The sequence below is a fragment of the Lagopus leucura genome, unplaced genomic scaffold (genome assembly GCF_019238085.1).
Source record: "Lagopus leucura isolate 7727_CA_CO unplaced genomic scaffold, USGS_WTPT01 Super-Scaffold_100001, whole genome shotgun sequence".
Taxonomy (NCBI): Eukaryota; Metazoa; Chordata; class Aves; order Galliformes; family Phasianidae; genus Lagopus; species Lagopus leucura.
In genome coordinates, this window is record NW_024962262.1 from 91,459,919 (window position 1) to 91,486,999 (window position 27,081).

At 41.1% G+C, this 27,081-nt stretch overlaps 2 protein-coding genes across 6 annotated transcripts in view; one reads left to right on the plus strand and one right to left on the minus strand.

The window, feature by feature from the left end:
• The window catches only part of MYH15 (myosin heavy chain 15), a 46,324-nt gene extending 31,868 nt beyond the window's left edge, over positions 1–14,456 (plus strand). Inside the window, exons 31-43 of the mRNA XM_042866811.1 lie at positions 483–601; positions 1,068–1,264; positions 1,903–2,252; positions 2,995–3,119; positions 5,381–5,496; positions 7,254–7,446; positions 8,117–8,320; positions 9,213–9,338; positions 10,620–10,790; positions 11,324–11,428; positions 12,413–12,508; positions 13,007–13,144; positions 14,317–14,456. Coding sequence (XP_042722745.1) covers positions 483–601; positions 1,068–1,264; positions 1,903–2,252; positions 2,995–3,119; positions 5,381–5,496; positions 7,254–7,446; positions 8,117–8,320; positions 9,213–9,338; positions 10,620–10,790; positions 11,324–11,428; positions 12,413–12,508; positions 13,007–13,144; positions 14,317–14,334 — 1,958 coding nt within the window. The 3' untranslated portion in view covers positions 14,335–14,456. The remainder of the gene's footprint in view (positions 1–482; positions 602–1,067; positions 1,265–1,902; positions 2,253–2,994; positions 3,120–5,380; positions 5,497–7,253; positions 7,447–8,116; positions 8,321–9,212; positions 9,339–10,619; positions 10,791–11,323; positions 11,429–12,412; positions 12,509–13,006; positions 13,145–14,316) is intronic.
• HHLA2 (HERV-H LTR-associating 2) lies at positions 1–27,049 on the minus strand. 5 transcript variants are annotated; one of them, XM_042866818.1, is made up of 9 exons: positions 26,794–27,049; positions 26,322–26,359; positions 24,786–24,855; positions 24,141–24,234; positions 22,826–23,146; positions 22,137–22,397; positions 20,054–20,344; positions 17,637–17,731; positions 1–162 (listed from the first exon to the last, which is right to left on the minus strand). In XM_042866818.1, the coding sequence occupies exons 4-9, from the start codon at positions 24,199–24,201 to the stop codon at positions 16–18; spliced, it is 1,176 nt and encodes a 391-aa protein (XP_042722752.1). In that variant the 5' UTR covers positions 24,202–24,234; positions 24,786–24,855; positions 26,322–26,359; positions 26,794–27,049; the 3' UTR covers positions 1–15. The 5 variants fall into 5 exon arrangements, with proteins under 5 accessions (XP_042722752.1, XP_042722750.1, XP_042722748.1 ...); XM_042866816.1 differs by lacking the exon at positions 1–162 and adding an exon at positions 15,445–15,861 and having other exon boundaries at positions 22,826–23,062; positions 26,794–27,046; XM_042866814.1 differs by lacking the exon at positions 1–162 and adding an exon at positions 15,445–15,861 and having other exon boundaries at positions 26,794–27,041.
• Between the last annotated feature and the right edge of the window lie 32 nt (positions 27,050–27,081).

Here is a 27,081-nt window from a genome sequence, read left to right on the forward strand (position 1 = left end):
CTGTCTACTTTCATGTTATTTCTCTGTACTCTTGAAGAGCTGAAGTTTCTGCCCTGTAGTGATGCCCCTGTGATAAGTAAAGTTTTCCTTATATATCCCTCTGTTTTGTATGCTGGCAGTTGTGGGGTTATTAAAGTACTCTGGATCCGTCTGAAAAGAAATCTATAAAGACAAAGTAGTGAAGAAAATGAAACCAGCGACAATTTCATGTGAAAGCAAGCAACAGTCTAGCCTGATTCATGAAATTGCCTGAAGTTCATTAATCCAAGTAATGACAGTACAAATATGAGTAATCAGGAAAAAAAAAGAAAAGAAAATTATCCTGGTTTAGTGTCTTGATGGCTACAAGTTTGGAAGATGCTTCACAAAAGGCCAGCTATAATCATGTTTGTTCTTTCCCTCAGTTGAACTGTATAAGTTGGACTTTGATTTTTGGCTCTGGCTGCAAGCATGTCACTTCCTCTTCTTAAATCCTATGACAGGTGAATTTGTAAGACAGCTTGAAGAGAAAGAGTCACTGATAAGTCAAATGTCCCGAGGAAAAACATCATTTACACAGCAGATTGAAGAACTTAGGAGACAACTAGAAGAGGAAACCAAGGTAATGCTTTGACTGTGTCCCATTCATTGAAATGGAATAGGAGAAACTACTCATGTTCATTTGTATCCTGGATAAAAACTGAAATGAGATATAGGAGAGAGAACACCACCTGCTAACAGAACAGTATAAATTCCTGCCCTGACAGCAGCAAGTCAAAGGAGAATAGTTTTGAAAAATAATTGGTGTTCATAATTGCTAAATAAAACTGACCTAATAGCATATGCAAAATCTCGGATCTTACATCTTATAAATCAGAATGTTTCTCTGAAGGTATCAGAATATCTTCAGTTTTCGTAGTTTCCCAGCATGTTACCTGCTGGGATGACTTTCTGCCTGACTTGTCCAGGCCTGACAAAGCCAGCAAGAAAAACCAAAGACTTGACCCTTTATTTGAATTTCTACGGCATGCTTGTTTAGGTTACCCTGTAGATAACCCTGCATTGTTGTGACCTTTCTATCTCTGCAGTCCAAAAACGCCCTGGCTCATGCCCTGCAAGCAGCCAGGCATGACTGTGACCTCTTGCGAGAACAGTATGAAGAGGAGCAAGAAGCCAAGGCAGAGCTGCAGCGGGCTCTCTCCAAGGGAAATGCAGAAGTGGCGCAGTGGAGAACAAAGTATGAGACTGATGCCATTCAGAGGACTGAGGAACTGGAAGATGCCAAGTAAGTGGCTTACATGGGCTTCATCTGGCACTCAGCTGAGAGGACTGTAGCCTCTGTCTCTGAGCATCTCCATTCTGCAGGATATTCCCTCACTTCCAGTACATTTTCTCCATCTAGGATTTTCACTGTGATCTTTTTTGGGTTCCTCCTTTCTTTCCAGGACCTCTTCTTTCTGCTGAGACTACCAGCCCCTGGCTTTCCCCATCTAAATAGCCTATGACCAAAAGCCCAAGGCATGATCAGCCTCCTAATCAGAAGCTATGTCTCTTAAATGGAAATTTCACTATGTAGCACTTTAATTTGACTAGGTTTTATCAAAAGTCACAACCAGCCCATAGTGGTCACAATTAGAAATCATAGCAGGCTTCTTAGTGAGAACTCAAAAGTTCTGTTTCAAACATTTCACGCACATGCACAAAATTATCTGCCACTTGTAGCATTCACAATTTAAGCTATTTTTTGTCTAAGAAAGTCCCTTCTCTCTAGAGTCTTGATTCTTATTTATTTTTCCTTCCCTTTTCCCGCCATTTTCCCTTTGGAAATCAAATTATTGAGATATTGCTTTGGTGGTGTCAACTTATCTGGATAGACAGCAGTCATTGCCCTCGCTCATTTTGCTGTCTCTTCCCATCTGGCAGGAAAAAGCTTGCTGCCCGCCTGCAAGAAGCCGAGGAAGCAATCGAAGCTGCCAACGCCAAGTGCTCTTCTCTGGAAAAGACAAAGCACAGGTTGCAGAATGAGCTGGAAGATATGATGATTGATCTAGAAAAGGCCAACTCAGCAGCTGCCTCCCTGGACAAGAAGCAGCGTGGTTTCGACAAGATCATCAATGACTGGAAGCAGAAGTATGAAGAGTCACAGGCTGAGCTGGAAGCTTCCCAGAAGGAGGCCCGCAGCCTCAGCACAGAGCTCTTCAAGCTGAAGAATGCCTATGAAGAGACATTGGACCATCTGGAGACTCTGAAACGGGAAAACAAGAATCTCCAAGGTAGGCTTCATTCAGGACTCCATGACTGGTGCCAGAGATACAGCACTGGGAAACAGCTGTAGGGAAAGGCATTTCTTTTATCCTTAAAAGAACTTTCAGCCTGGAGACTCTGATGTTGGAAATGAAAGTTCTCAGCCTTGAAAATGATTTTGCTAGAGGACTGACTAGATCTGTGTAATCTACTGTTGCCCACAGTTTTGTTTGAAACAAGAATTCTTGTTGCAAGGGAGAAGGAAGACACTTAAGTGTCAGTGTAGCCTTTTACTAGCAGTACAATCCTTGCTTGTTACACCAATGGAGCAATTCACATTGTTGAAAGCAAATTTCTAATCATGACCATTGCTTTTTCCTCCTCCTGCCAGGGACAGGGGAAGTGAGCTCACTGCTTGCAGGGGTGTCAGCCTCAGAGAAGGAACAAGAAAGGTAGCAAAGATGCAACAGATGAGGCCTACATAGCTCCCAAAGTAGGGCACCATGTTGCTAGCCTGCAGATCACAGATAAAAACTAAACTGCTTCAAAAAGTATTTATGAGAAAGCCTGTGCCCTCAAGTTCATCAGGTAAAAGCAGTGGCTGTACAAGAAGGATGTACACAAGCTGTCCTGCATACAGATGAGCACTTTAGGTGCCAGAGGCATTGATCTTATATTCTCATTCTGTGTATTGCTTTATGTTTGGAATACTCAAATTGACACTAAATCCCTCTGACCTTTTTTTTTTTTTTTTAAATTTGTTTGTTTCAGAGGAAATTTCTGATCTGACCAATCAGATCAGTGAAGGAAACAAGAACCTCCATGAGATAGAAAAAGTCAAGAAGCAGGTAGAACAAGAAAAGTCAGAGGTTCAGCTGGCTCTGGAAGAAGCAGAGGTAAGGAGAGAGAACTCAAAAGATTGACAAATTATTTCTTTATCATGAATTTCCCTCCTTTTTGATCCTCTCAGCTACTCTGCAAATGTGCTAGTAGTAAGTGGAACTGCCCTGCAACCTGCTCCCCTGAGCTTGCTAGCCAGCCATGGGTTTCAAGAGAGACTGGTGTCTTTTGGAGATCTCAGCTCTGAGATCACCAATCGGAGGCTGCTTCAAAGGAGGTGTCTCGTAGGGGTTGTTATTGGGTTTCTTTTTCTTTTTTTTTCTTTTTTTCTTTTTTTTTTTTCTTTCTTTCTGGAAGCACAAAAATCCTTTGCTCACCTTCTGAAAAGCCAGCATAAGAGCATTCCAGTCTTTCAGGAAATTTGGGAATTATGGTTTTACAAAATTTTATCAGATATTTCTAGTGCCTAGTTTCCATCAGCAAATTCACCATTTCCTATCGCAGAGCATAAGAAAACAAACCTCCAGATGACATTAAATCTTATGAGGTTTTAAATATTGCTTTAGATGATTCACTTCGCTTTAAAAAAAATAAAGTGGTCTCAAGCTTGGAAACAAGACAAAAACAGGCCATCCAGAAAATCTTTTACTCCCATAGGAGTTTGGTAAGACACTTAACATCACTGTGTTTCTTTTTATAGTGACAGGTATGCACGTATCCAATAGGGATGGCCCAACACAGTTTACAGAAACAGACCAACAACGCAGAACAGACTGACTGGAGATTGTTCTGATCATTTCCAGGGTTTTCTGGAAGCTTGGTGCATTGCAGAGTTAGGAAGGGGGTGTCGGTGTTGCTGGCTAGAAGCAACACAGCAAGAGGTTGTAGGGGGGAGGGCTGTGCCTCGTTTGAATTGTTCTCTTCACAGCATCTGTTGAAGTGAGCATCATGCAGCAACAGGGATCTGTTAATGCCTTAAATGCTGTGCAACTTCTCTTGTTTATTACAGGATGCTTTACAGATTGCAGGGATTTCACAGCCAAACAAACAGGTCTCACAATCAGAGCAGAGGAAATGGCATGTCTGTCTCCCCCAGCTCTGAGATGTGAAGGGTGATTACATGCTCTGTCACTGAGCTTCTCTCACAGGAAAGAATACATCAGTTCTGAGGGATCCAAGGGGCATGCTTTACTTTCATGAACTGTGTGAAATGGTTTCCTGAATCTCTGAAATTGGCAGCTAACTGAAGTAAAGCGATGATGTATTTACATTGTGATAGAAATGTCGTAGTGCAGACTTTCTCCCTCCCTTGTGATTTGGATTTCTGACCCTTGTCATTGGTGTTTCTGTGTACCATTCTCAGTAACACAGAGTGGCTGCTTGGCATGAAGTGGCATGAGAAGTGTCCTGTAGCTGCTGCACAATGGCCAGAGATAATCAAGGATTTTGAACAGCTTTGCTTTTGGGAACCCCATTCTGTTTCCACCATCTCTTGAGGGAAACACAGCAAAGCCAGTGCAATTTTACTCTTCAGAGAGCACTTTTTAGAGATGTGGAGTTCAGTTCCACTTTCCTTCTCCATGTGATGAGAGCAGCAGTGAGTCAGAGTGGCCCTGAACTTGGTTTGTGCATGACCTGAGAGTCAAAGACCTGGTGTTTAACTAGTGGTTGCCACTAGCACAGTTCTTGACTTCTGTGAGTGAGAGAGAACATCAGAACAAGGACAAACCTCCCCTGTTCTGTGATGTTTCCTTCATGTTTACTGGAAATAAGGGGCAGAATAGTTTGTCTTACAGAGCTGATGCCTACTATGTCTTTCTTTAAAGTAACTCCATAACAAGATTGCATATGTGGGAGGTTTTCACCACTCCCTGATTTGGAGAGGTCTTGATGAGCTTTAGGTGGACCCCTTCAAGCTCCCAACAACAATATGGTTTCAGCTTCTCCCTCTCCCTTAGAAGCCAATGCACTTCCTGAGGGTGTCTGCACTGCAGTGCAGGGGAATGCATGTGTTGGTACCAAAACCATGTAGGCAAGGTCTAAGTACTGGTTCTTTGGTGAGCCATGGACTCTTTGAGAATCTGAACCACAGGGAGCTTTCTGCTCCATTTTCCAGCTGCCAGGTTGCATCAAAGGTGAATAAAAGTATTGCTTTGCCAAGTAAGCAGCTCATGTCCCTTGCTTAGAGATAGGGGCAGTGGAGGAACTTTGCTACTGGGAGCAGTAAGAAAAGCATGAAGGGATCTCTTTCTGCATCAGCTTGTGATTTGAAAAGAAAGAAAAAGCAACTGCATGCTCATGGTGCTTTCTATTCCAGGGAGCTTTGGAGCATGAAGAAAGCAAGACCCTTCGTTTTCAGCTTGAGCTTTCTCAGCTTAAAGCTGATTTTGAAAGGAAGCTGGCAGAAAAGGATGAAGAAATGGAAAATATAAGGTATATGTTTCTTCTGCTAAAAGGATCAGAAATATTCTCAAGACCCAAGCCAGCCAAACAAACCACAATGAGTTATGCCAGCAAAAGCAGATGCTGGCAGTACCAGTAATTAAGGCAGCTCTGGTTATTGCCCTCTGCCAGAGGGTAGTTCTACCACAAGATCTTTTCTTAGTTCAGATATTCCTGTCAGTCCAGTCTCTGCCAGTGTACATGTAAACCCACCAGACATATCACAAAGCAGCTGCAGGAAAACCAGCTGGAACAGTCATGGGAAGACCATGAGCTGCTATGCCTGTATGTTCACAGCAGGAAACAAGCAGATCTAGTCTACTGCCTTCTCCCAATCCCCTCCTATGAGCTCCTTCCAAAGGGAACCACAAATCAGCAAAACTGTTGCAGTGGTGCTCAGATTGATGCTACCTGAAGGCAGTATTTAATTCTGCATCTGATTCATTTTTGCAATCCGTAGCTACACTATTTGCAGGAGGACACAAGGAGCTTGCAGTTATGCATGCATAATTAGGATAAGCGGTGAGATTTGGAGAGGTACAGAATGTGTGGATATAAAAGGAGAGGAGCCTGTAGGTAAAAAGGGGTGAGCAACAAGAAAAAGGAAAAGTAATCAGATGACAGAAGGTTGAAATCTTTTCCCCACTTTCCTCTAGCACAAACCCTAGTCTGAAGAGTTACTCTGATTACAGAGACCAAAGGACAAGCCATTCCATTCGGTTTTCCTGCCTCAGCCACATTGTGTGTGTTTTGCTGCTAGGCTGCCCTGCAGGCAGGCAGGGCTATCCTTGGGAATCTGGGGCACAGTTCTCTGTCTTGCCCAAGCAATAAGATTGTCAAGGTTTCCCTTGTTGCCTTAATGAGTTCCCAGAAATGATATGCAAACAGCAAAGCCCGGCCAAGGGTGAGAAGAAATTTTTTTACTGTGAGTCATATTCTGTATATTGAGTTACTTTCTGGCTGCAGGAGAGCAAAACCTTCACCTTGGGACTTAGAATGTGAAACTGCTGATTTTAAGCCTCTCTGTTCTGACTGTTAGAGGAAAATTATGCACCTGCCTCTATTTGTTTTGCCATCTCTTAAATTGACAGTAAGCTGCCTTTAGCAGGGGGACCAGCCTGTTAATTACAGTGGGCTTAATCTCTTCTAACTTTACATGTCCATAATACAGATTTCTATTCCCAATCTACTCCCATAATAATTCAGCATACAAAATACACGTTCCAACATCTACTTTAAGGCGCACTAAATTGTAGCTTGCAAGTGCCATTTACTATATAAAGAGCCCCTACAGTGATTAACTTGAATGTAGCTACCAACCATCAGTTTGATTAATCTCCTTTCTTAATGCCTTCATGTAAAGCATCCCAGTAGATGATTCAGTAAATATGGTAAGTGACAGTTAAGCTTGGAGTGCTTCTTGAAAGGTTCAGGCCTGTACCTGCCTGTGTTCATAAGATACTCGAGGAAGCTCCCTGCTGAAATACTGCCAAAGAAAACATGGGAGAAGGATGCTATAAGTGCTTACAGATCAGGAGTTGGCTGAGGGTGTGAAACATACTAGACAAGTACACAGCAACAAGGTGCTAGAAACCCATGCTATGTATGTCATTCAGAAATGTAGTGCTGCTTCTAGATAAGATGCCTCTTGAAGGTGCAGTATGGTTTCATGTAGCTCTACGTCCCTTCCCAGAGAGTAAAACATCTCCCTTCACCCTTAACTTCCCATCTACTTTATCCAAAATCAGGAGGAACCAACAACGCACCATAGATTCTCTGCAGTCCACCCTCGATTCTGAAGCCCGGAGCAGAAATGAGGCCATCCGGCTGAAGAAGAAGATGGAAGGAGACCTCAACGAGATGGAAATCCAGCTCAGCCATGCTAACAGACACGCTGCAGAAGCAACCAAGTCAACACGTGGCCTGCAGACACAGATTAAGGTACTCTGAGAGCTGGGTTTCATACCAACACAGTAATGGTGATGGTGATCAAGAGAGAAGCTACTCTCAAGCACATGCAGTAAAGCCCTTACGATCACATTTGATATGAGAGAATATTGAGCAGTAGATTTCTTCCAAGACTTGCAGACAAAGGTGGGTGAGATACAGGCATGAAACCCTGCTGGCTACAGCCTCCTGCAGGGGCAGAGAGCTACAGTACGAGGTACTGAAGATCTGTGATTTCCTTGAAAGCCTGCAAATCTTTTAAAATTGGAGAGCAAACCAGTTGGCTGGAGTACAGAGTGTGTGTGTGTATGTTCAGTTTTCTCACCTGCTTCAACATTGGTAAATATTTTTGTTTTAAAAAGGTTTGAAAAGATAAGAGATATCTTAAGTCATTACCTGCCTCTTGTCCTTCCTGTGCCCACGCTGCCAGTTCTGCCTCAGGCACAAGTGCCAGCTCTTGACAGATCTCAGTTCGGGTTTTTCCCCTGTTGCACCACCTACCAGAAAAGCTCTTGAGATAACAGTCTAGAGGAAGCTTTTCTCCAATAAAGAAACACGGAACCTTTGGAGTGGGCCCCAAGTGATCTCTATAACCAATAAGTCCTTATATACACAGGGACTCAAAATGGAGTTGGCCTGCTAAAACCTGGCTTCTTTGTTCTAGGAGCTTCAGGTGCAGCTGGATGACTTGGGACACCTGAATGAAGACTTCAAGGAGCAGCTGGCAGTCTCTGACAGGAGGAACAACCTCCTCCAGTCAGAGCTGGATGAGCTGAGGGCTTTGCTGGACCAGACTGAACGAGCGAGGAAGCTGGCAGAGCATGAGCTGCTGGAAGCCACTGAACGTGTGAACCTGCTGCATACTCAGGTTGGCTTTTCCTGGGTTAAACTGAGCTTCGCCTGTTAAGCATTGACACTGTTCATCCATGGGCATCACGAGACAGACGCTCCCTGCATGCCTTCTGGTTAGAAAATGAAGGAGAGGAAATAAACCACTCTGCATATGTGCTCTCTCCTTCCTGCCAGGGCAACTGGAACTGATGGCTCAGCCAACTGCTTTAAGCAGTTCCCAGAAAATATGGATGGGTGATTACAAGCGCAAGATGTAGTTCTTTCCTTCTCTAGGTGCTATAAAACCGTAACTTTGTGCTTTCACTGGGCTGCAGCTGGGATGGAGAAGCAGACATGGTGTTTTTGCTGCTGTTACTCAGCAAATCAAACTGCAGAGCCTGGGTGTAGGCCTACTGTGCAGTGTAGCAAAAAGTACTCGACTACACCACAGGGCTTCGTTAAGAGAGGCCTTTGGACTTGAAGAGTCATGTAGGAACAGCCCTTGACTCACCAGCATTTTTGCTGCAAAATCCAAGCTTCTCGTCACCAAATACTGAATACTCAGAAGGGAGAATGAGCTTTTTCTGCTTTGATGACATGAGGCTTTTGTTCTAACCACCTCATTAACTAACAGATTATGGATCATTAGTTTTCTGAGTTGAACTGCCTTATCCATTCTTCTATTTCAGTCTCTAGCTTATTATGTTATCTGAATAAAAATCTGAATGTTTACAGCTTTGTGAGTACCCTTAACACCTCCCAGGCCTGAAGCTAGCTGGGTAGCAAAAGCCCTTACCACACTGCTGGGTCTCCCGAAATCCTGCAAAAATAATTAAACCTTGGTGTGCTGTGGTATTTAAAGAAGTCAGGTCTCCAATAATCACTTCTCCTCCTTTTCTGCTTTTCTTTTGTGGAAAATGTAATCAAAGAACACAAGCCTGATCAATCAGAAGAAGAAGCTGGAGGGTGACATCTCCCAGATGCAGAATGAAGTGGAGGAATCAATCCAAGAGTGCCGGAACGCAGAGGAAAAAGCCAAGAAAGCCATCACAGATGTAAGTAGCTTAGTTCCTTGCTCATATTGTTTCAGCTCCAAAGTGTCCAAGGACAGCACAGCATTCCTGACATACCCAAGTGCTCCACAGTGATCTGGAGGCAGCTGATGTAACTACAACATTACACAGGCTGGAGGTAAAAAGAGAGGAAAGAATTCTGTTTGATCAACTTCATCTTATTTTTTCAAGAATGCAGATTCCACTGATCCTCAAAGTCTCAAGTCACAACTGTATATTTCTGTAGGCTAAACCACTTCAGATTGATCTAGCACTAACTGGTTGACTGGTCTACATAGAATCTGATACAAGAAACAAGATTACTGAGTCCAAAATGAGGTACCCCGTAAATAGGTGTCTATTAGGAAAACATGAGGACAAAGATTCAAGAAGACAGAGTGCATTCTCCCTATCAGGAGGAGGACATCATTTGGATGTCTTTCATTAGAGTATACTTAATTTCCCACAGACCTGGAGAGATGCAGAGTTGGGCTGACATATCACATCATGGTGTGCATGAATGAAGCTATTCTTGTACCACAGTCTTTGCTTCTCAGGAGGCAGTGCTATTACTGCCTGCCAGGGAGAAGACGCTGATTGTCCTTGATTCAACTCCAGCCTGGACTGCAGCAATTGCTGGCTTCCAGTGTCTGCTCAGTGATGGATACAAAATCTGTAAATGGCTCTTGGTAGCAGGGAAACATGTCAAATCAGAAAAGAGCTAATAGGCGTGCTTGTTACCAGCCTTGCAGAATGGCCAGGGACGATGACATAAGATGCTGAAACTGAGCTTCCTATTGCAGCATGCTACAGAAACTGCTGTGATGTTACAGCCACTCAGGAAGCTCTCATCTATGGCTGTTCAGGGAAATTTGCTTTCCAGTTGTTTTAATTTACTACCAAGACCCCCTAACTCCAATATTAGATTTTTAAAATAAACTCTAGTTGAAATGTCTGTAGTGAGTTGTACAGATTACAGGTATTGTAAATGAGGACATTTAAACATCATAGCAAGGATTCTAAATCCAAACAAATAAACAAGTAAAACAAACAACAACAACAAAAAACCCACCTTAAATCACAGCATTAGAATAGAAAGGGGAAAAAAAAAGTCATATTCTCTCTGCCCAGGGGATGTGTGTGGACATAAAATATTCTTTGGGGTTCTGGGTACAGTGAATGATCCAAGTAGTGGATGATTCAAGACAGATCTTTCATCAGGTTTTTAATGAGGCACAATTCTGTGGCATAATAGAGGTGCTGTAAAGTTTGGTTGTTTTTCAGGCAGCAATGATGGCTGAGGAGCTTAAAAAGGAGCAAGACACTAGTGCTCACTTGGAGAGAATGAAGAAGAACATGGAGCAAACCATTAAAGACCTGCAGAAACGACTGGATGAAGCAGAACAAATTGCCCTGAAAGGTGGCAAGAAACAGATCCAGAAACTGGAATCCAGGGTAAGTTTGCAATCAAACTATAGTTCACTATCCCTTGTCTTATAGAACTGGGACTGGGTAGATGGCCTAGGGCTGCCTGGTAAGTTTATAGAGGCTGATAACAGATGCTGTGAATGCTTTCCTCTGTTTCACAGAAAGCAGGTGAACAGTTCTTGGACACACATTTCCCTTTTATCATTCAGTTACAATAAACTGTTGTAGCACAGCAGTTGGCCAACTTCCTCATTAACAAAATAGTAAAAATTTTAAAAAGGAATGGCACAACATCTAAAACTGGGAAAGGCCTCTGCTTGCTTCATTTGAACATTTTTTTCTCTTGCCAAAATTTCTATCGAGCATCTGGGTTTGAGTGGGATCTTTGACTGCTGGTTCACCTTAAATACACGTAAGAAAAAGTAGAATGGGAAGTAGAATGATCCATTTTTGAAATTCAGCTCTATTAAGATGTTGAGAAAATGAACAATTCTTGAACTGCGAAGTACATTATCCACTGCATTATACATATAAGGGCAAGAGCTTTTTCTTTTTTGCAGGTTCGTGAGCTGGAGAATGAACTTGAGAACGAACTCCGCCGCAACTCTGATGCCCAAAAGGGAGCCCGCAAGTTTGAGAGGCGCATAAAGGAGCTGACTTATCAGGTGACCGTGGACTGCATAGCCACTAGGTCCCAGTGAAGCATAAAGGAGAGCATCACCCAGAGCTTTCTGATTGCAAGAAGCTTTATGGATGGGACGAATATCTTGTTAGGGCTACTGTCATCTTGCCTGATTCACTGTAACTAATGGTACAAAGAATGCTATTGCTGGGATTTGGATGGTTTTAGCATGGTTATAAAATGGAGCAGGCTTAGATGATGATTCACACTGCCCAGAAGAATGCCCAGCTGTCTCTCAGCTGTGCTGATGTTGCTAAAAAGAGGATTCTGATGCATCACCAGGTGTAGGGCTGCCCAGTCCCAGAGCTCTGACACCACAGGTTTACTAACAGCTGCTCATGCTGCTTGCCTTTCAAAAAAACAAAAACAAAAAAACTTCAGTACAGAGCACTGCTTCCCTGGCTTTTGACAGTACTCTTAAGATAATCCTATCCACCTGTTTACTCTATTATTTAATATCATACATGTTGTTTTACTCTGACTTCTGTATGCAGAGCCTGAAGGTTGCTGAGAAGGCACAGGCAGATAGAATTAACTGATCTGCTTGCTTATGGCCTGCAAAAGCTTAAAATTGGCGCATTTTACCTGAAATGCCTTCAAAACAGATTTTACAAAAATCAAATTACATCTATTTTAGGCATGCCCATAGGCCTGTTTCACTCAATAATGACACGCTCTATAACAACAAGTGCTTCTCACCCCCAAGCAAGGAATTTTCTGTGCATGTATAGGTATACATAATATAAATATATAAATACAGAGGCTACTCTCTTTTAGTCCCCAGCCTCCAAGATCTCACACATCTTCAATCAGCCTACAGAATCTATGTGCAGGTTGACCACAATATGACTTGTTCATACTTCAGACAACATGTTTGCAAAATACTTACCAACTGTAATGACTGAACTGTGGGAAATGCTTTCGGCCTTTTTACACTATTAACTCAATTATTGGTGTTTTGGTACAGTCAGAAGAAGATAAGAAGAATCTGGCCCGAATGCAGGATCTGATAGATAAGCTACAACTGAAAGTGAAAAGCTACAAACACCAAGCAGAGGAAGCTGTAAGTGACTATTTAGGCCTTTTTTTCCCTAATTGTGTTATCCAATTACTATTTGCATTTATATGAAGGCTGGACTTATAAATGTATTTACATATAAAATATATAGCATTTGCACTGATTACTTTGGAAGAAATTACTCCATTTTATCTCAGGATTGGAGAGTAATTTGCAGGATGCAAAGGGAAGGGAAGAACAAGAAAGACTTTCTTTTCCTGATACTCCCTCAGGAGGTATGCTTCATGCCTTCCAGTTCACTTAAAATGAAGAGTGCTGCTGGAAACATCAAATCCTTTCTTTGTGGAGGAACAAAAACCCTAACCACAAAAAAAAAAAAAATAAAATAAAATAAAATAAACCACCAACTCTCGGCCCTTCAAGAGCCAAGCGGGTCCCATAGGGCTGTTACTTAGCCATGCTGAGCCCTTTTGTTATATTTGAAGTGGAAAGCTTTGTTTCTTAGGGATTGGAGGTAATGGCTCTGCTGTTTTCTCTCACTAGGAAGCACAAGCCAATCTGTACCTTTCGAAGTACAGAAAACAGCAACACGATCTGGATGATGCTGAAGAGAGGGCAGAAATAGCTGAATCTCAAGTTAACAAGCTGAGGAGCAAGTCAAGAGATATTGGCATGAAAAAGGTATGGTTTTACTCTATGGGGCAAATGTGACTGGTCAGTACACAGTAGCCAGAAGTTTCCAGATCGTTTTACAAATGTGATATTAAAAAGCTCAGTTTCTCCCTCCCTTTAATGATGTAGATATCTATGCATGTATCTATGTATGGAGCTGGGGGATTATTGCATTAGCAGAATGCCAGTTATTCTAACAATGCTCTTTCAAAAAAACCTGCGCTGATTTCAAGAGCTGGATGAAAATGTTAGGTGTTAGTCATGCGGTGTGATTAGTAATGAGAAATACATCTGTGATATTTTGCACCTGAGCAAAATGGTACAAAAGTAAGATTGATGAAACTGAAAGGTGCTACGAAATCAAATCTCTGCCTGACTTTACCTGCCTGATAGCAACCAGGAAAAGGAAGGGCAGTGTTGCTATTTGTAGGAATGTTAGAAGAGGGGCAGGGTCGCTGCTTTATTATTTCATTTGCAAAGATAACATAAACTCCCATACTTATCACCATATAAATGTAGTGGAGGTTAAGCTCCTAAGTCAAGTAAGAGAAAATAAATCCTTCTGTATTATTTAGCTGTTTTTATCCCATTCCGTCCCATCACTTCCTTCATTCTTCTGTATCCACAATTCTATGGAAAGGAAATACTCCAATTTCTGCTTTTATAATAGACTATTACAGTCATCTTTAGCTGAAATAAACTACTGTAGATTCCCTGTCTATAGCAGGTCTACATTAATACTAGATGAACATCTGGTCTTTTACACATTTGCACACTTCCTTTAGGGAGAGAATGCCATAGGAAAGGCTTTATTTATAAGCATTTTTAGATTAGCATTAAAATTAGCTTCCTAATACTGCTACCCCTGTTCCTGGAAACTCTAGGAAGTATGTGTGATTCAGAGCAAACAACACTGTATTGTGACATGTCTGCACAGAAATCATCTGCTCTCAAAGGACACAAACAGTAGCATTAGGAGAAAAAGCCTACTCTCTGAAGTAAGAGAAAAGATTCAATATCTGTAGCATTTAGTGCTAGTCTATTTCAGCTATAAGCTGGTAATGCAAATAAGCACAAGCATTAGTGAATAGAAGTTTTTGTCATTTACTCGTGAACTTACCCTAAATCCCCTGCAGTGCTTTGTTTTTCAACAGCTATATACTTTCTCAATTGCATTTCAGGTTCATGAAGAGGAGTAAGCGCAGTCCTGGCTCACAGATACAAGATGATGTTTCATACAATCAGGCATAACCAAAAGCAGATGTGTTAAATCAAAACTAAAACAAGCACTTACAAAAATAAATATCAAGTGAAAACCAAAGCACAATGTGTAGTGTATTCCATTCATTTCTATAAATTTCATTTTGTTGAGCCCCAGGCATCCAATAAAGGATTACATACTTCCACTAGCCCATTTCATTATACAGGAACAAATCCTAATTGGCAGGTCTCTTGTGAAATCAAACTGAAGGGCAAATCCAGTCATGTTTTCCAGTCTCAGGGCACAACCCTTAAAGTCACAATAGCTCAGCTTCTAGCTGTCTTGTCTGCTGGTCAGGGGCTGTACCGGTTTTTTTAGGACAGCAGAAGCTAAACTTCAGACAAACAACCAGTTTAGAAGCTTCTCCTACAATTGGTCAAAGGATTTCTGGTCTCTAGCTGCAGGACAGAATTGCCTGCATTAGAAATAGTGTGGCCAGCAGGAGCAGAGAGGTAATCATCCCCCTGTACTTAGCCTGCTGCGGCTGCACGTCGCATACTGTGTTTTGAGCCCCTCACTACAAGGAAGATATTGAGGCCCTGGAGTGTGTCCAGAGAAGGGCAACGAAACTGGCGATGGGTCTGGAGCAGAAGTCTTATGAGGAGCAGCTGAGGGAGCTGGGATTGTTGAGTCTGGAGAAGAGGAGGCTCAGGGGAGACATCACTGCACTCTTCAACTTCCCGAAGGGAGGTTGTGATGAAGAGGGATTTGGCCTCTTCTCCCAGGCAACGAGCAGGACCCAAGGAAACAGCTACAAGTTGTGCCAGAGGAGATTTAGGTTAGACATAAGAACTTTTTCTCTCAGGGAGTGGTCAGGCACTGGAATGGCTGCCCAGTGAGGTGGTGGAATCGCCATCCCTGGCAGTGTTCAAGAGGCATCTGGATGAGGAGCTATAAAATATGGTCTAGTGCTTGTGCTAGCAATGGTAATGGGAGGAGGGTTGGACTAGATGATCTTGCAGGTCCTTTCCAACCTTGTGATTCCATGATTGGCATCAGAAATGCTATGGAGGGACTTGTTACAAAAAAACTGCCCATGGCTCATATGTAGTGTTCTTTTAGATTTATTCCACTTTATATTTGGAATTACAACATTCAGTAAAGTGCAAAACAGTAAGTCCTCTCTTCCCCTTACAGTTAAAAACCTCAAAAAAAAAAAAAAAAAAAACCCTCAAAAATTGATTTTCTGTGAAACCTTTCTGCTGTCCTTTTAATACACCCAAATTTCAGTTTTTCATGCAGACTGCTCACATACAAATTTCAGTTGACTTGCATATGTTTTTTTCTGTCTGCTTACTTGCTTGTTTCTGCTGCTCAGGTAATTAGCCATGTATTTTTCTCCAAGCGTGACTCAGTAGGAAAGAAGTCCTATGTTCTCCAAGCTTACTTTCAGCAACAATCACAGGAGCCTCTGTTTGCAGTGAAGGGGTTTCTTTTAGTATGTCCGGTCATTTCTTCTGCATCTCTGGTTAAAACAAAAACTTCTGTAAGAACTACTAATGAATCTAATTAATCCCAACAAGACTTTCTTGTGATAGAGGTAAGTATTTTCCATTTTAAGACTAGGGTGAGCAAAATAAATACCTACGTGACAATGTAGAAGCATTCCTGTCTCTTCCCTCTAGTCCTCAATCACTGTCACCAGTGCTGCATTAACCCATATATTGTTCTGCTCCCTCTAAGTTAAAGGTCTCAACAAGTCCCAAGATAAATGGATAATGCTTAAGCTCTTTGAACAAAACAGCTTCATCTGCAAAATATGCTGACTGTATATTTATCTGCAGAGCTGACTACCACTGGGGAAGGATCTCTTTTGGAGATTCCTCCTCTTGGAGTCTTCTCAGTGAGCCCAGGACAAGGGTAAGCTTTCTAATCATCCTTCTTTAGCGTGATAACCTGTTTAGCCTAACTTTCCTGTATATTTCTTAATTATAACACCTGTACATTCATTGATTACACAGCATCCAACAGAATCTCCACATGAGAGCAAAATGAAAAAAAAATATAGAAATTCAATCATTTTGTAAGGGCACATAGCAAAAGGATGAGGGGAAATGGCTCTAGGCTGGAAGGAGGTGGACTTGAACTGGATGTCAGGAAGATGTCCTTTGCTGTGAGGGTGGTGAGACACTACAGTGAGTTGCTCAGGGAGGTTATGGATGCCTCCTCCCTCAAGGCGTTCAGGACGGGGCTGGATGGGGCTCTGAGAGGCTTCATCTGGTGGAGGGTGGCCCTGCCCATAGCAGAGGGATTGGAACTGGATGATCGTGGAAGTCTATTTCACCTCATTCTATGACTTTAGATTTGGCTTTCTGGTGTGCTCTTGTCACCTCACAGTTTCTGTTGTATAACGAAGTTTGAGGCTGTGACAAAAACCATAATGCCCAGTGAGTTCGAAGATGCACCTCTCCACAGATGGGGCCATACTGTCACACAGGACAAGATTTACCATAAGAAATAAGGGCTATAGCTGTTCTGGTGTTTTTTTTGTTTGGTTTGTTTGTTTTGTTTTGTTTTTTCAACTGTGACCACAAATGGAAGAAGACAAAATACTGTAAGACAGAGCCAGCCTTTTACAGATACGTAAGAATAAAAGGCATTACAGAATCACAGAATTCTTTGAGTTGGAAGGGACGCTTCAAGGTGATCTAATTCAACCTCTCTGCAATGAACAGGGGGGCAATGAACACCTAAAGGATAGATGAGGTGCTCAGAACCCCGCCCAGCCTGACCTTCAATGTCTCCAAGGCCAGGGCACCCATCACCCCTCCGAGCCTTCAGTTGCCTAACCCACCTTATCATATCTAAAAAACCAAAAAACAAACAAAAACAAAAACAAAAAGCAACACTTCTTCCTTATATCCAATCAAAATCTCCCCTCTTTTAGTTTGAAACCATTTCCCCTTGTCCTATCACAACAGACTCTGCTAAAGTTATCAGGAAGTATTTGTGAAGGATAATCTACTTTTTCATCTTTTCACAGAGCAGGAGAGAGCAATCTGGTTAAAGGAAGGGCATTTTAACATAATTACAACCAAAATACTGTAACCTAGAGAGCTTTCAGGACACAGAAAAGAAATGAAGACAATTCTCCCATGAAGAGATTTACCATTCTATATTTTCAGTCTTTTTTTTCATGACTTAACCCATGAAAAACAAATTTATGTTTTGGTCAAACACTCAAGATCTAGATTTCAGTTTAATGTTTTCAAAAATAAATCCACTTGTGATTGTACATACCTTCTTATAGCAACAGTATATTGTTATACTGATGGTGAGAATGGTAATGATCACAATCACTGTCACGATCACTGTTGAGGTGTTACCTGCATGTTCTTTAAAAATACACATTCCAAAATGTTAAACAAAATATTTTTATATTGCACATTAATGTTCACTATTTTTCAGTAAGTATACCTGAACTATGATTTTTCTCCTATTTATAATGCAAAACCCTTCAATTTAGAGGGAACATCTCAATTTCTTTTTAATGTCACTGATACAGTGGTCAAGTTACTTGACCCGTGCAATAAGTGAAGACTGTAAAGTGATACTTTAATGACTTGAGCATGAATAGCTGAGAGCATATTACTTTTCCTTAACTGCGCTGATAGAAAATCCAATGTTCTTGTAAGTTACAACCTGATAACTTATCAACTTCCTGGTGGTTGAATTTTGATGACCCTTGAAGTCCCTTCCAACCCAAGCCATTCTATGATTCAAATCAGCCTGATAAACGCTGCTTCCAGGTACAGTGCTCAGTGCCATTAGCAGCACTACTGATTTCCAGTATGACTCTGTATTTTCCAGTCCAAACCACAAATCTAATCATTTCTCATACAGAATCTTCACAACTTCAATCTAAAATGCAATCCAGATGCATACCAAAAACAATAGATCCCCAAATGGGTGGTAACAACAGATTCCACAGGAGACAAAAGCCCATCTATGCATAATTGTTCTAAATTGTTCAATGCAGCACTGAGCATTTCCTTACTTCAGCTCCTTCCAACAATAAGAGAACACTCACGTTTGGAGGACTCTTATCTTTTACATGTGGTTCTATTTTAGGCTTCACTTCTTCTGCTCTGTCTTGTCCAGGAAAAAAAAAAAACAAAAACCCTGAGAAGTTCCTACACTTAGCTCTAAACTGTGGGCATTCAGCTTACGGTTTAAGTGAGAATATCCATAGCAGAGCACTCACAGCTATGCTGAGACCACTATCTATCATATTAAGCTAGATCATTCCCTTATCTGCTTACTCTGTTTTCAGCCTGGGCTGACACGAAAATGCTCATCAACTTGGTAAATGTTTTTTTTTTCTTCTGTATTATGTATTCCTGGCCCAGAATTAGTAAAACATGAGCAGCACAGTAATTTAGTCTCTAAATGAGGAGATTGGTGTCTCTGTGGCTACTGTGAGATCCATCTGCAGCGTAGCCAGATAAAAAGCAGCTGAAGAGGATAATCAAGGTCATATCTGCATTGGAAATGCGTGTGTATCTCCTGTAAATGTACAGGGAGACTAACATAGTTGTGCGTGTATGTTAGGAGCATCAGTCACATGTGTAACACCTTGGACGTGTCCTATACTCCCCACTTCAGAAGCACACTATCAGATCTACAGGATAAGGAAAATAATGCTGGAATTAGAGTTTCAAAGAGTTTGCCTGACTCTAAATTTTTACTTAAACTAAGCAATCTCCTTCATATCATTTATAGTCAATGTCATTTAAAGCATAATTTTTCAGTTGTAAATTAAGCTACCACGGGGGAAGACAAATGTATGCAGTTACTATAACTTAGTCAGTTCCCTTTTATGCTGTGCTGCCTCTTTTTCACACCCCATCTATTTGTGTCAAGTTCTTTTCTTAAAAAGCTATATGAGGTATCTCTATGAGCTTTCTCAGTCTTTCAGGTGATTGCATTTAATTGACTGTTGCCTATGTGCTACTCTTTGAATGTGCTGGGTTTTTTTCCCCTTTTTTTGAATTGAAATTTAAGGAGGCACCATCCCAAACAGCACACCGCTTTTGAAACACATCTGTAATTTGTTTGCACTACAATATTGGAAAGCTGGAGTTAACTTTTAACCTCAAGAGTTCTCAGTGGACAGAAGAGTTAATCAGTAAGTTTACTTGAAGCCAGAGACAAAATAACTGTAACTAAGACTTCACAGCTGGAAGTTTACTACAGTTAATAAAAACAAAGGCATGCAGAAATGCATATATATTTCCAAGTCTTAGAAAGGCCTACTGTGTAGAATTAAACCTTTGACAATAACAACCACGTTGTTCTTCTCAATGAGGTTTCTTCCGCAGAAAAAATACATACCACATCTCTAGGCTTGCCTTAATCTCCTTCCTACTGCTAAAAGGCTTTATTTGCTATTGACACAGCACTTAGCATACAATTGTCAGTTTCTTTATGCTCTTGACTGCACAACCCTCTGTGCATAGAATGAGAGGAAAAAAAAACCACAAACCCTTAAACAAATATATCAGTGTTTTTCACCTGGGACAGTAATAATGCATTGGCTCTTCCTCTAACCAGTACTTATTATAAAACATTATTTTACAGATTTCTGATTGATGGTTTTGTTCTGAGCTCCCATCATTTGTCTCCCTCCCTCTGGTATGGAAGGAGCAATAACTTACCAACTTGTAATGTTGTCACTCTAAGTCTTGTGTAGTGAGGTGCTGAAATATTGCACACGTAATCTCCGCTGTCATCCACATTAAGATTACTAATGCTGAGTGAAAAGTTTTTTTGGTCAATTTGAAATCTAGTCTGGGAAGTGTTAGGTGTTCCATTGAAGGAGGCCAGGTCTGAGATAGCTGCATTTTTGTTTAGTTTCCAGACAACAGTGAAATCTTCAACACGTAAAGTGTTATTGCTGTATTCACAAGAAATGGTAGTGCTACTTCCTTCAGCTTTTGAAAGTTGGTCTGAAATAGATAATTACAAAAAGCCCTCTATAATTACTTTAGAAAATATTATGAAGGTTAGTTAGAGGAAGGTAATTAGAGGAGAAAAAAAATCCACAATGGACAAAACTGAAAACTTGCTTCAGTACCTTGATACCATAGTATGTTTCTGAAAGATTTACTTTAAAACCTTCAGATGCTATCATATAATTATTTAAAAAACCACCCAAATTACGTATTTCTCCCCTGTGGTTCAGGACCCTGAAGGACTCATTAATAGAAGCGATTTGATCCAGTCTAGATGCAGTCTAAAGCAATATGAAATTCTAGACTTTGGGAGAAACTGAACAAACAGGTGTGGAGCTGAAAGTACTAAGAGAGAGAAAAAAAAACCCCAACCACCTATAGCCATATATACAATACAATGCTATTCTATAAAGAACAGGAAAGAAATATATTCCCAAAATGCTCCAGTAAGATGGCAGACATGCAATGAAAGTCAAACAAAGGTGTAATTAAATGCAACCTTTTCACTTGTGGGTTGGAAAGACAGATTAACAAAACAGATGCTTAAGATGCACTTGTTATTTGCTGTGGTATCATACTTGAAACCTTCAATAGTCATACACTACTGTAGGTAAATTAAAAACCATCACTGTTCCTCTGAAGCAAATGCAGTGGATGAGGAGCTGAGAGTGCTCTGGGTGTGCTTTAGGAAGCAATCAGGGCAACAGAGGCAGTCATGAATGTATCTGGCAAGGAGCTCTTACAGTGCTCTTGATCCAATTAAAAACAGTTCCTAACAAACACAAGAGGTTGCAAAGTACCAGTTACTGAAAAATCTAGAGAACGCTTAGGACTGCAGGAGTAGGACAAAATGGAGACTTTTTCTTATCCCTATTTTTTCTTCAGTAGTAATTTGTCTGAATGTAAACAATGCTTGTGGCTCTTCACACCCATGCACATCCAACACTGCACCTTAAGAGCATACTTAAGTATACACTTTAAGTGGAAAGAGGAGATCAAACAGTACTGAAAGTATTCTGGCAAAACGTGGAGAATGAAGTAAGAAACAAGCATAAAGAGCAGCAAACTTTCCCTCATGTAACCCTTGGGCTCACTAAGGCTTGCAAATATTTTGTCCGAGTTCTTTTTTTGACAAAGCATAAAGTTTGATTATGATGCACCCCCTTGAAATGTGAAAATGATAAAGAAAACGTGTTGAGAGTAAGGTTACCTTATAGAAGTGCAAGCCACCCACTCTTGTTCCTACTTGTAATTTTAACTGATGAGCTTCAAAGAGGCTGATGCAGCTTCTTTCACTACTCCGTATCTCTGCTGCCCCAAAGCAGACTGGATGTAATTTGGCTCAGCACCCAGCTTTATAGAATCATAGAATGGTTTGGGTTGCACAGGACCTTTAAGATAGTTCCAACTCTCCCTCTAGAGAGGGACACCTCTCTAGAACAGTTGCTCAAAGCCATATCCAGCCTGGCCTTGAATGCTGCAAGCAAAGGGGCATCCACAGTCTTGCTGGGCAACCAGTTCCAGTGTCTCATCACCCTACACTAAAGAGTTTCTTTCTAATGTCTAGTATAAATCTATCCTCTTCTAGTTTAAAACCATTTACCCTTGTCCTACCCACCATTAAAAAAGTCCCTTCCCAGTTTGTCTGTAGGTCTCCTAAAGTTACTCCAGACTGCTGTAAGGTCTCCTCAGAGAATTCTCTTCTTCAGGCTGAAGAACCCCAGCAATGTGACAACCAATAATTACAATAATGATGTAGGAAGAGGCTTTATCCCTTTATCTTTACCTTGCATCCTCCACTCAGCAGTCCAGTTTTCATGGGAGAGATTAATATGACAGTAGTAGGTATCAGATGTGTTTATAACATTCTGGTCACTTCTAACAGAAAAGAGAACTCCATTCCTGATTTCCTCCCAACCTGTTTCTGGGATATATGTATTGCCTCGTACCCAAGTTACATTTGGTGTCAAATAAGTATGAAAGGCATAGCACTTCAGCATCCTTGCTGTGTCTGTCTTTTGGTAATCCAGTGCATAAATAGAGCGAACTGTAGATCAAAAAAAAGAAAAAAAGTAGACCTGTTAATTTCAAAATCCTTTTTAACTTGAAGTAGTTGGTCCTTTTAAATAACATTGAGAAGAATGATTGGAATAAAGAACAAAATTCAGTATACGTGATTTCAAAGGAAAGCTTAGCTTTATTATTGCCATTACCATTCGAAGAAGACACGATAAGTTTTAAGACTCAAGAGTACTAATTACTCTTTTGAAATCACTGTGCAGTAGATTCTGAGAACCAATGCCACACTGTAATGTTACATTTTACCAGCGGAAAAGAAAACACCAGAAGGCCCAAAATGTGCTCTGTTATTGTTAGAGGATTTCAATTCCACATGGGAAATAATGCCAGTGAAATCTGTAAGAGACAGCCAATTTCCACTGGCACAGTCCAAGCACTTTTGTTTTTTTTACCAACCTCGCACCTGCAGCATGACATCCACTTCCGTTTTAGCTTTCTCTGTTCCCACATAGCAATGATAAAGGCCCTCATCAGTCAAGGCCACATTACTAAGTTTCAAGGAGGCATTTCCATGACCAATGTTCTGATGAAAAAGGTGTGTTCTGTTCCTGTAATCTGGGTCTTGGCCTTCTAGCTGGTCCTTCTGCTCGTAGTAGCTGTGCACATTTTTGTTCTCTTTCTTCCAGTAAATTACTTCATCGTTCCCAGGTGAAAAAGGACAAGGAAGGATGACATCCTTAGAAAACAGCCCTGTTACAGTTTCCTGTTCTCTAGAAACTAAAGCATGTAAGAACAAATGAGTAAGTTACGTTAAATCTAGCTCATAAGTAATGTAAGTATTTTCTGCACCTCCTTATCCCTGACAGAAAACTTCTCAGGTTCCAGTAGGTAGAACACTCCTATCATGCTTTTTAATAGCATGCTCTTTCAAAGATTTTCTGTAGCGTAGATCCCTGGGACAGTAACTGAGAAACAGCCACACTGTTTCCTTTCATTCATTGTAATTGATATTATAATATAGGGATGTGGTCTTCGAACTTGTCATCAGTTTAGTCAGATTGCCCACTTTAAACACCTGTGTATTCACATTACACACCCCCACCCTAGCAATGCAGTTTCCAGTACATCTCCAAAAATGCCACCTTTGACATCAAATTCCTCTAAGGGAGTTCCCAGCCTCAAGCTGCAACTTGTTACTCAAATTTCAAACAGGGAGGTTACAGTGACTTGGGTTACTGGTGATGCTCACAGTGCCAAGCAATTCTACTGACAAAAGAACACAATTGTGTGACTGTCAGGAAGGACAGAACTTTTTGAAAAGGATTTGTCACCCCAAAATGGTGTCAGGGGATGCTGTCACAGCTCCTGGAGGTAATTAAGGTGCATTGCTCTAAATTAACTGACACAAAGAATATCTTCTTGCTATTCATGTTTAATTAATGATGCCCTCTCCACAGACATAGCAACCCTGGCAGAGCAATCTGTATGGCCTTTCCTCAGCCACCTCAGTACAAAGTTTAATCTACGTGGAACCATTTTCAGTACTAACTGACAACCATTGCCTGCTGAAAGGTCACCAACCATAATACGGCAGAAATGCAGGAAGGTAATTGTGTGCTCAAAGGCCAAGGCCACAATCTTCCATTCTTCTTCAGCTTAGGAGTACTTTACTCCACCTTAACCATTAACAGTGTTTGAATTAATTCCTCACTTGAAAAATTAGTAACAGCTGTCATTCTTATTTTTCACAAACAAAAGAACTACAACCTACCCCCAAATGTAGCACAAATAGAAAGTAAATGGAGAAGAGATGGTATTTTTTGTCCCTTCATGTCTTCTTCAGTTCATAGTAGATTCATTTCAAACTGATAACAAGAAAGGAGGGGGAAAAAAAAAACAAAGCTGTTTCAATGCAGGTAAAATTCTTCAGCTGTATTGTTTTCTTTGTACAGTTTATCAACTAATCAAATCTGTCTGCAATAGGTTTTGACATGTTTCTTGGCATTAATGTTACAAAGTATGCTATACATTTTATAAACGTCTAGGCCCTCTTATTACCATGCAATCTATTTTCAGTCTGTTTTTAAAGTGTTAACACTTGGTGCTGATCTTCAAAATTAATGAATAGGACACACAGAAAAAAACAGCCAAGTGCATTTTTCAAAAAGATGCCTTGTCAAACCAGTTTTTCCATTTCCAATCAGACTCCTGATTACTGCAGAATTTGTTTTTCTGAAGTGGGGAGTTTGCCTGAGTGTCCAAATACTGCAGTTATAAAGAATCTTCAGCTGATGCCTTTTTGATCAAGTGAACTACAATGTGCATATGGAAGTCTATGGTAGGAGCAAAGAAGATGAAGCTCTCCCATCAGCTTTTCAGGTTCGTTGGTCAAATTACAATGAATGAGGAAACTCACCTGCAGAACAATGCAAGAAGAACTTTCCTGTAACTGACAGACCATGCTCTTCCTTCATCCAGGTGTATTACTTCAAAATATAGCAAAACATGGAAAAGAAATTACCTCATGACTCATACAGCTTGCAAAGAGCCTAAAGGGCTTCCCCTACTTCTTTGTCCCTCCTGAAAGGAGACCTACACGCACTCTTCCTAACTTAGACAGGGCACAGGTTTGGCTGGGCTTGCTAGTCAGTTCTTCTATCCTACACCAACACTGACAAATAGTTTTGACTGGTGTGTGCAATTGTATTTGCAATGCATGTGAATCTTCATCCCAAGGATTTTTGTGTGTTGCTTCTTCCACAAAGCTAGAGTGATTTTATGTATTATCGTGTTTTGTGGAGGGAGCCAGAAGGACACCAAATTCTTAAACCTGAAGTAGAGATTATGCAAGAGTAAAACAACCTCAATATATTAATTTTTTGTACCATTAGCTACAGTGAGTAGCAGCAGTTGCCAATGAAGGAGAAAACAAGTTAGGCAATAGAAAACTGTATGCATCATATTTTCCTGGATGACGTTTCTATCTGCCCAACACTTCCAAAGTAGTAACACAATAGATTGTCTTTGAATTTCAGAAACTGCAATCAGTGCTAAATTTCTCTTAAGCTGCAGAGAGAGCTCATGAGTTTGGCAGAGAATTCTGGAAGCAGGTCTGAGGTGGCTCTGTGGCCTGAGTCAGGGTCTGAAGACAGAAGGCAGACTGTCATGCCCACTCTAGCTGTATTCCATGATGTTGTATCGAGGTACAGCTGGAAATAACTAGAAGATCTCCCTGCTCATTACAATTCTTACAATACATTAAGAAAAAACTTCTGTTGGTCTGTATGATCGTGGTAATTTTCGTTCTAAGGAATTCAGGATTTTAATTGACCAATTCTGAATCTAGAATCTCATTATCTGAGCACTTTCCAAGTTCTTTCTTTGCACCAAAATATCAAGGCCATTTCATTTCCCATGCTTCTGCAGAAAAAGAAAATTCCTGTGGAACAACCCCTGCCTCAGCTTGATGTGAGAAACTTGGCTAGGATTTCTGAGAGCCCAGTGAGGTATTAAAATGCTTCTTCCAAGAAAACACATATGAGTCACGAAGCAGCTGAGACAGTGGCAGGGGCAACACTACGTTTGCTTGGTCCACTATATGAAACAAATGGCAAAAGGCACATGCTTTATCATCTTGTTGGAATTTTCCATTTTTTTTTTTTCCAATTTATCCACATCCTGGCCAATACTTACCTCTTACCCACTTGTGGAGCAGCCACACATATTGCAACATTCTCTTGCCTCCTAAAGCAAAAGTTATTAGTCCTTAGTAAAAGGACTGTTTTTTGGCCTTTTAAGGTAACTTCATAACGGCACATTCCAAGCATGTGCAAGCTCAAGAAAGTGAAAAAACATGGCTTTTTACTGAAGAGGAATCACGTGCACAAAGAAATCTGTATCAGCAGTAACCACAGAACGGCTTGGAGCAAGAGGGAATATAAAGGTAACCTACCATGCATGCCCAACCTTTTGACTCTCAAAAACAAGTTCCTGTAGGGGAAAATAAGATTACTATAACAATATATTAAACAGTATTAATGCTCTACTGTCCTCCAATGGAGCACACCTTAAACGCCAGCTCTGTGCTAACTCCACACTAACCAAATGCAGACTGCAAATACAACTTCAGTCAGTGAGAAACACTCCTGAAGGAAGAAGGTACCTTCATACCACACACAACATATCACAGAATGGCCAGGGTTGGAAGGGACCTCAAGGATCATGAATCTCCCCCCCACCACCACCACATGCAGGGCCACAAACCTCCCCATTTAATACTAATACTAATTTCCTTAGGAAGCAGACCTGAAATGCTTCATTTTACCTCACATAATCAACTGCCCCTATGCCCCAATTCATACCCTTTAGTGCAACAAAGTTTTGGGGTTTTTTGGGGGAAGGGTTTTTTTTTTTTTTTTTTTTACCTGTTCTAAGTTCACGAACAGCCAGAGCTCCCAGAACACAGCTCACCGTTGCGGTTCTGGGCAGTGTTTCTTAGCGGCAGGGCACATACAGCTTAAAGGAGTGCAACTTAAAGGAGTTACACGGCGGGGCGGGGCGGGGCGGTGCACGCTCCCTTTCCCAATCGCTCCCATGGCCACACTTCAACTACTCCGCCCCGTTGTCCAGCTCGGATCAGTGCATACCACCGTCCCTCGGCCTCCCTTTTCAGCTGACCTTTGCTCAGCTGAAAAACATCTGACAGGGAACCG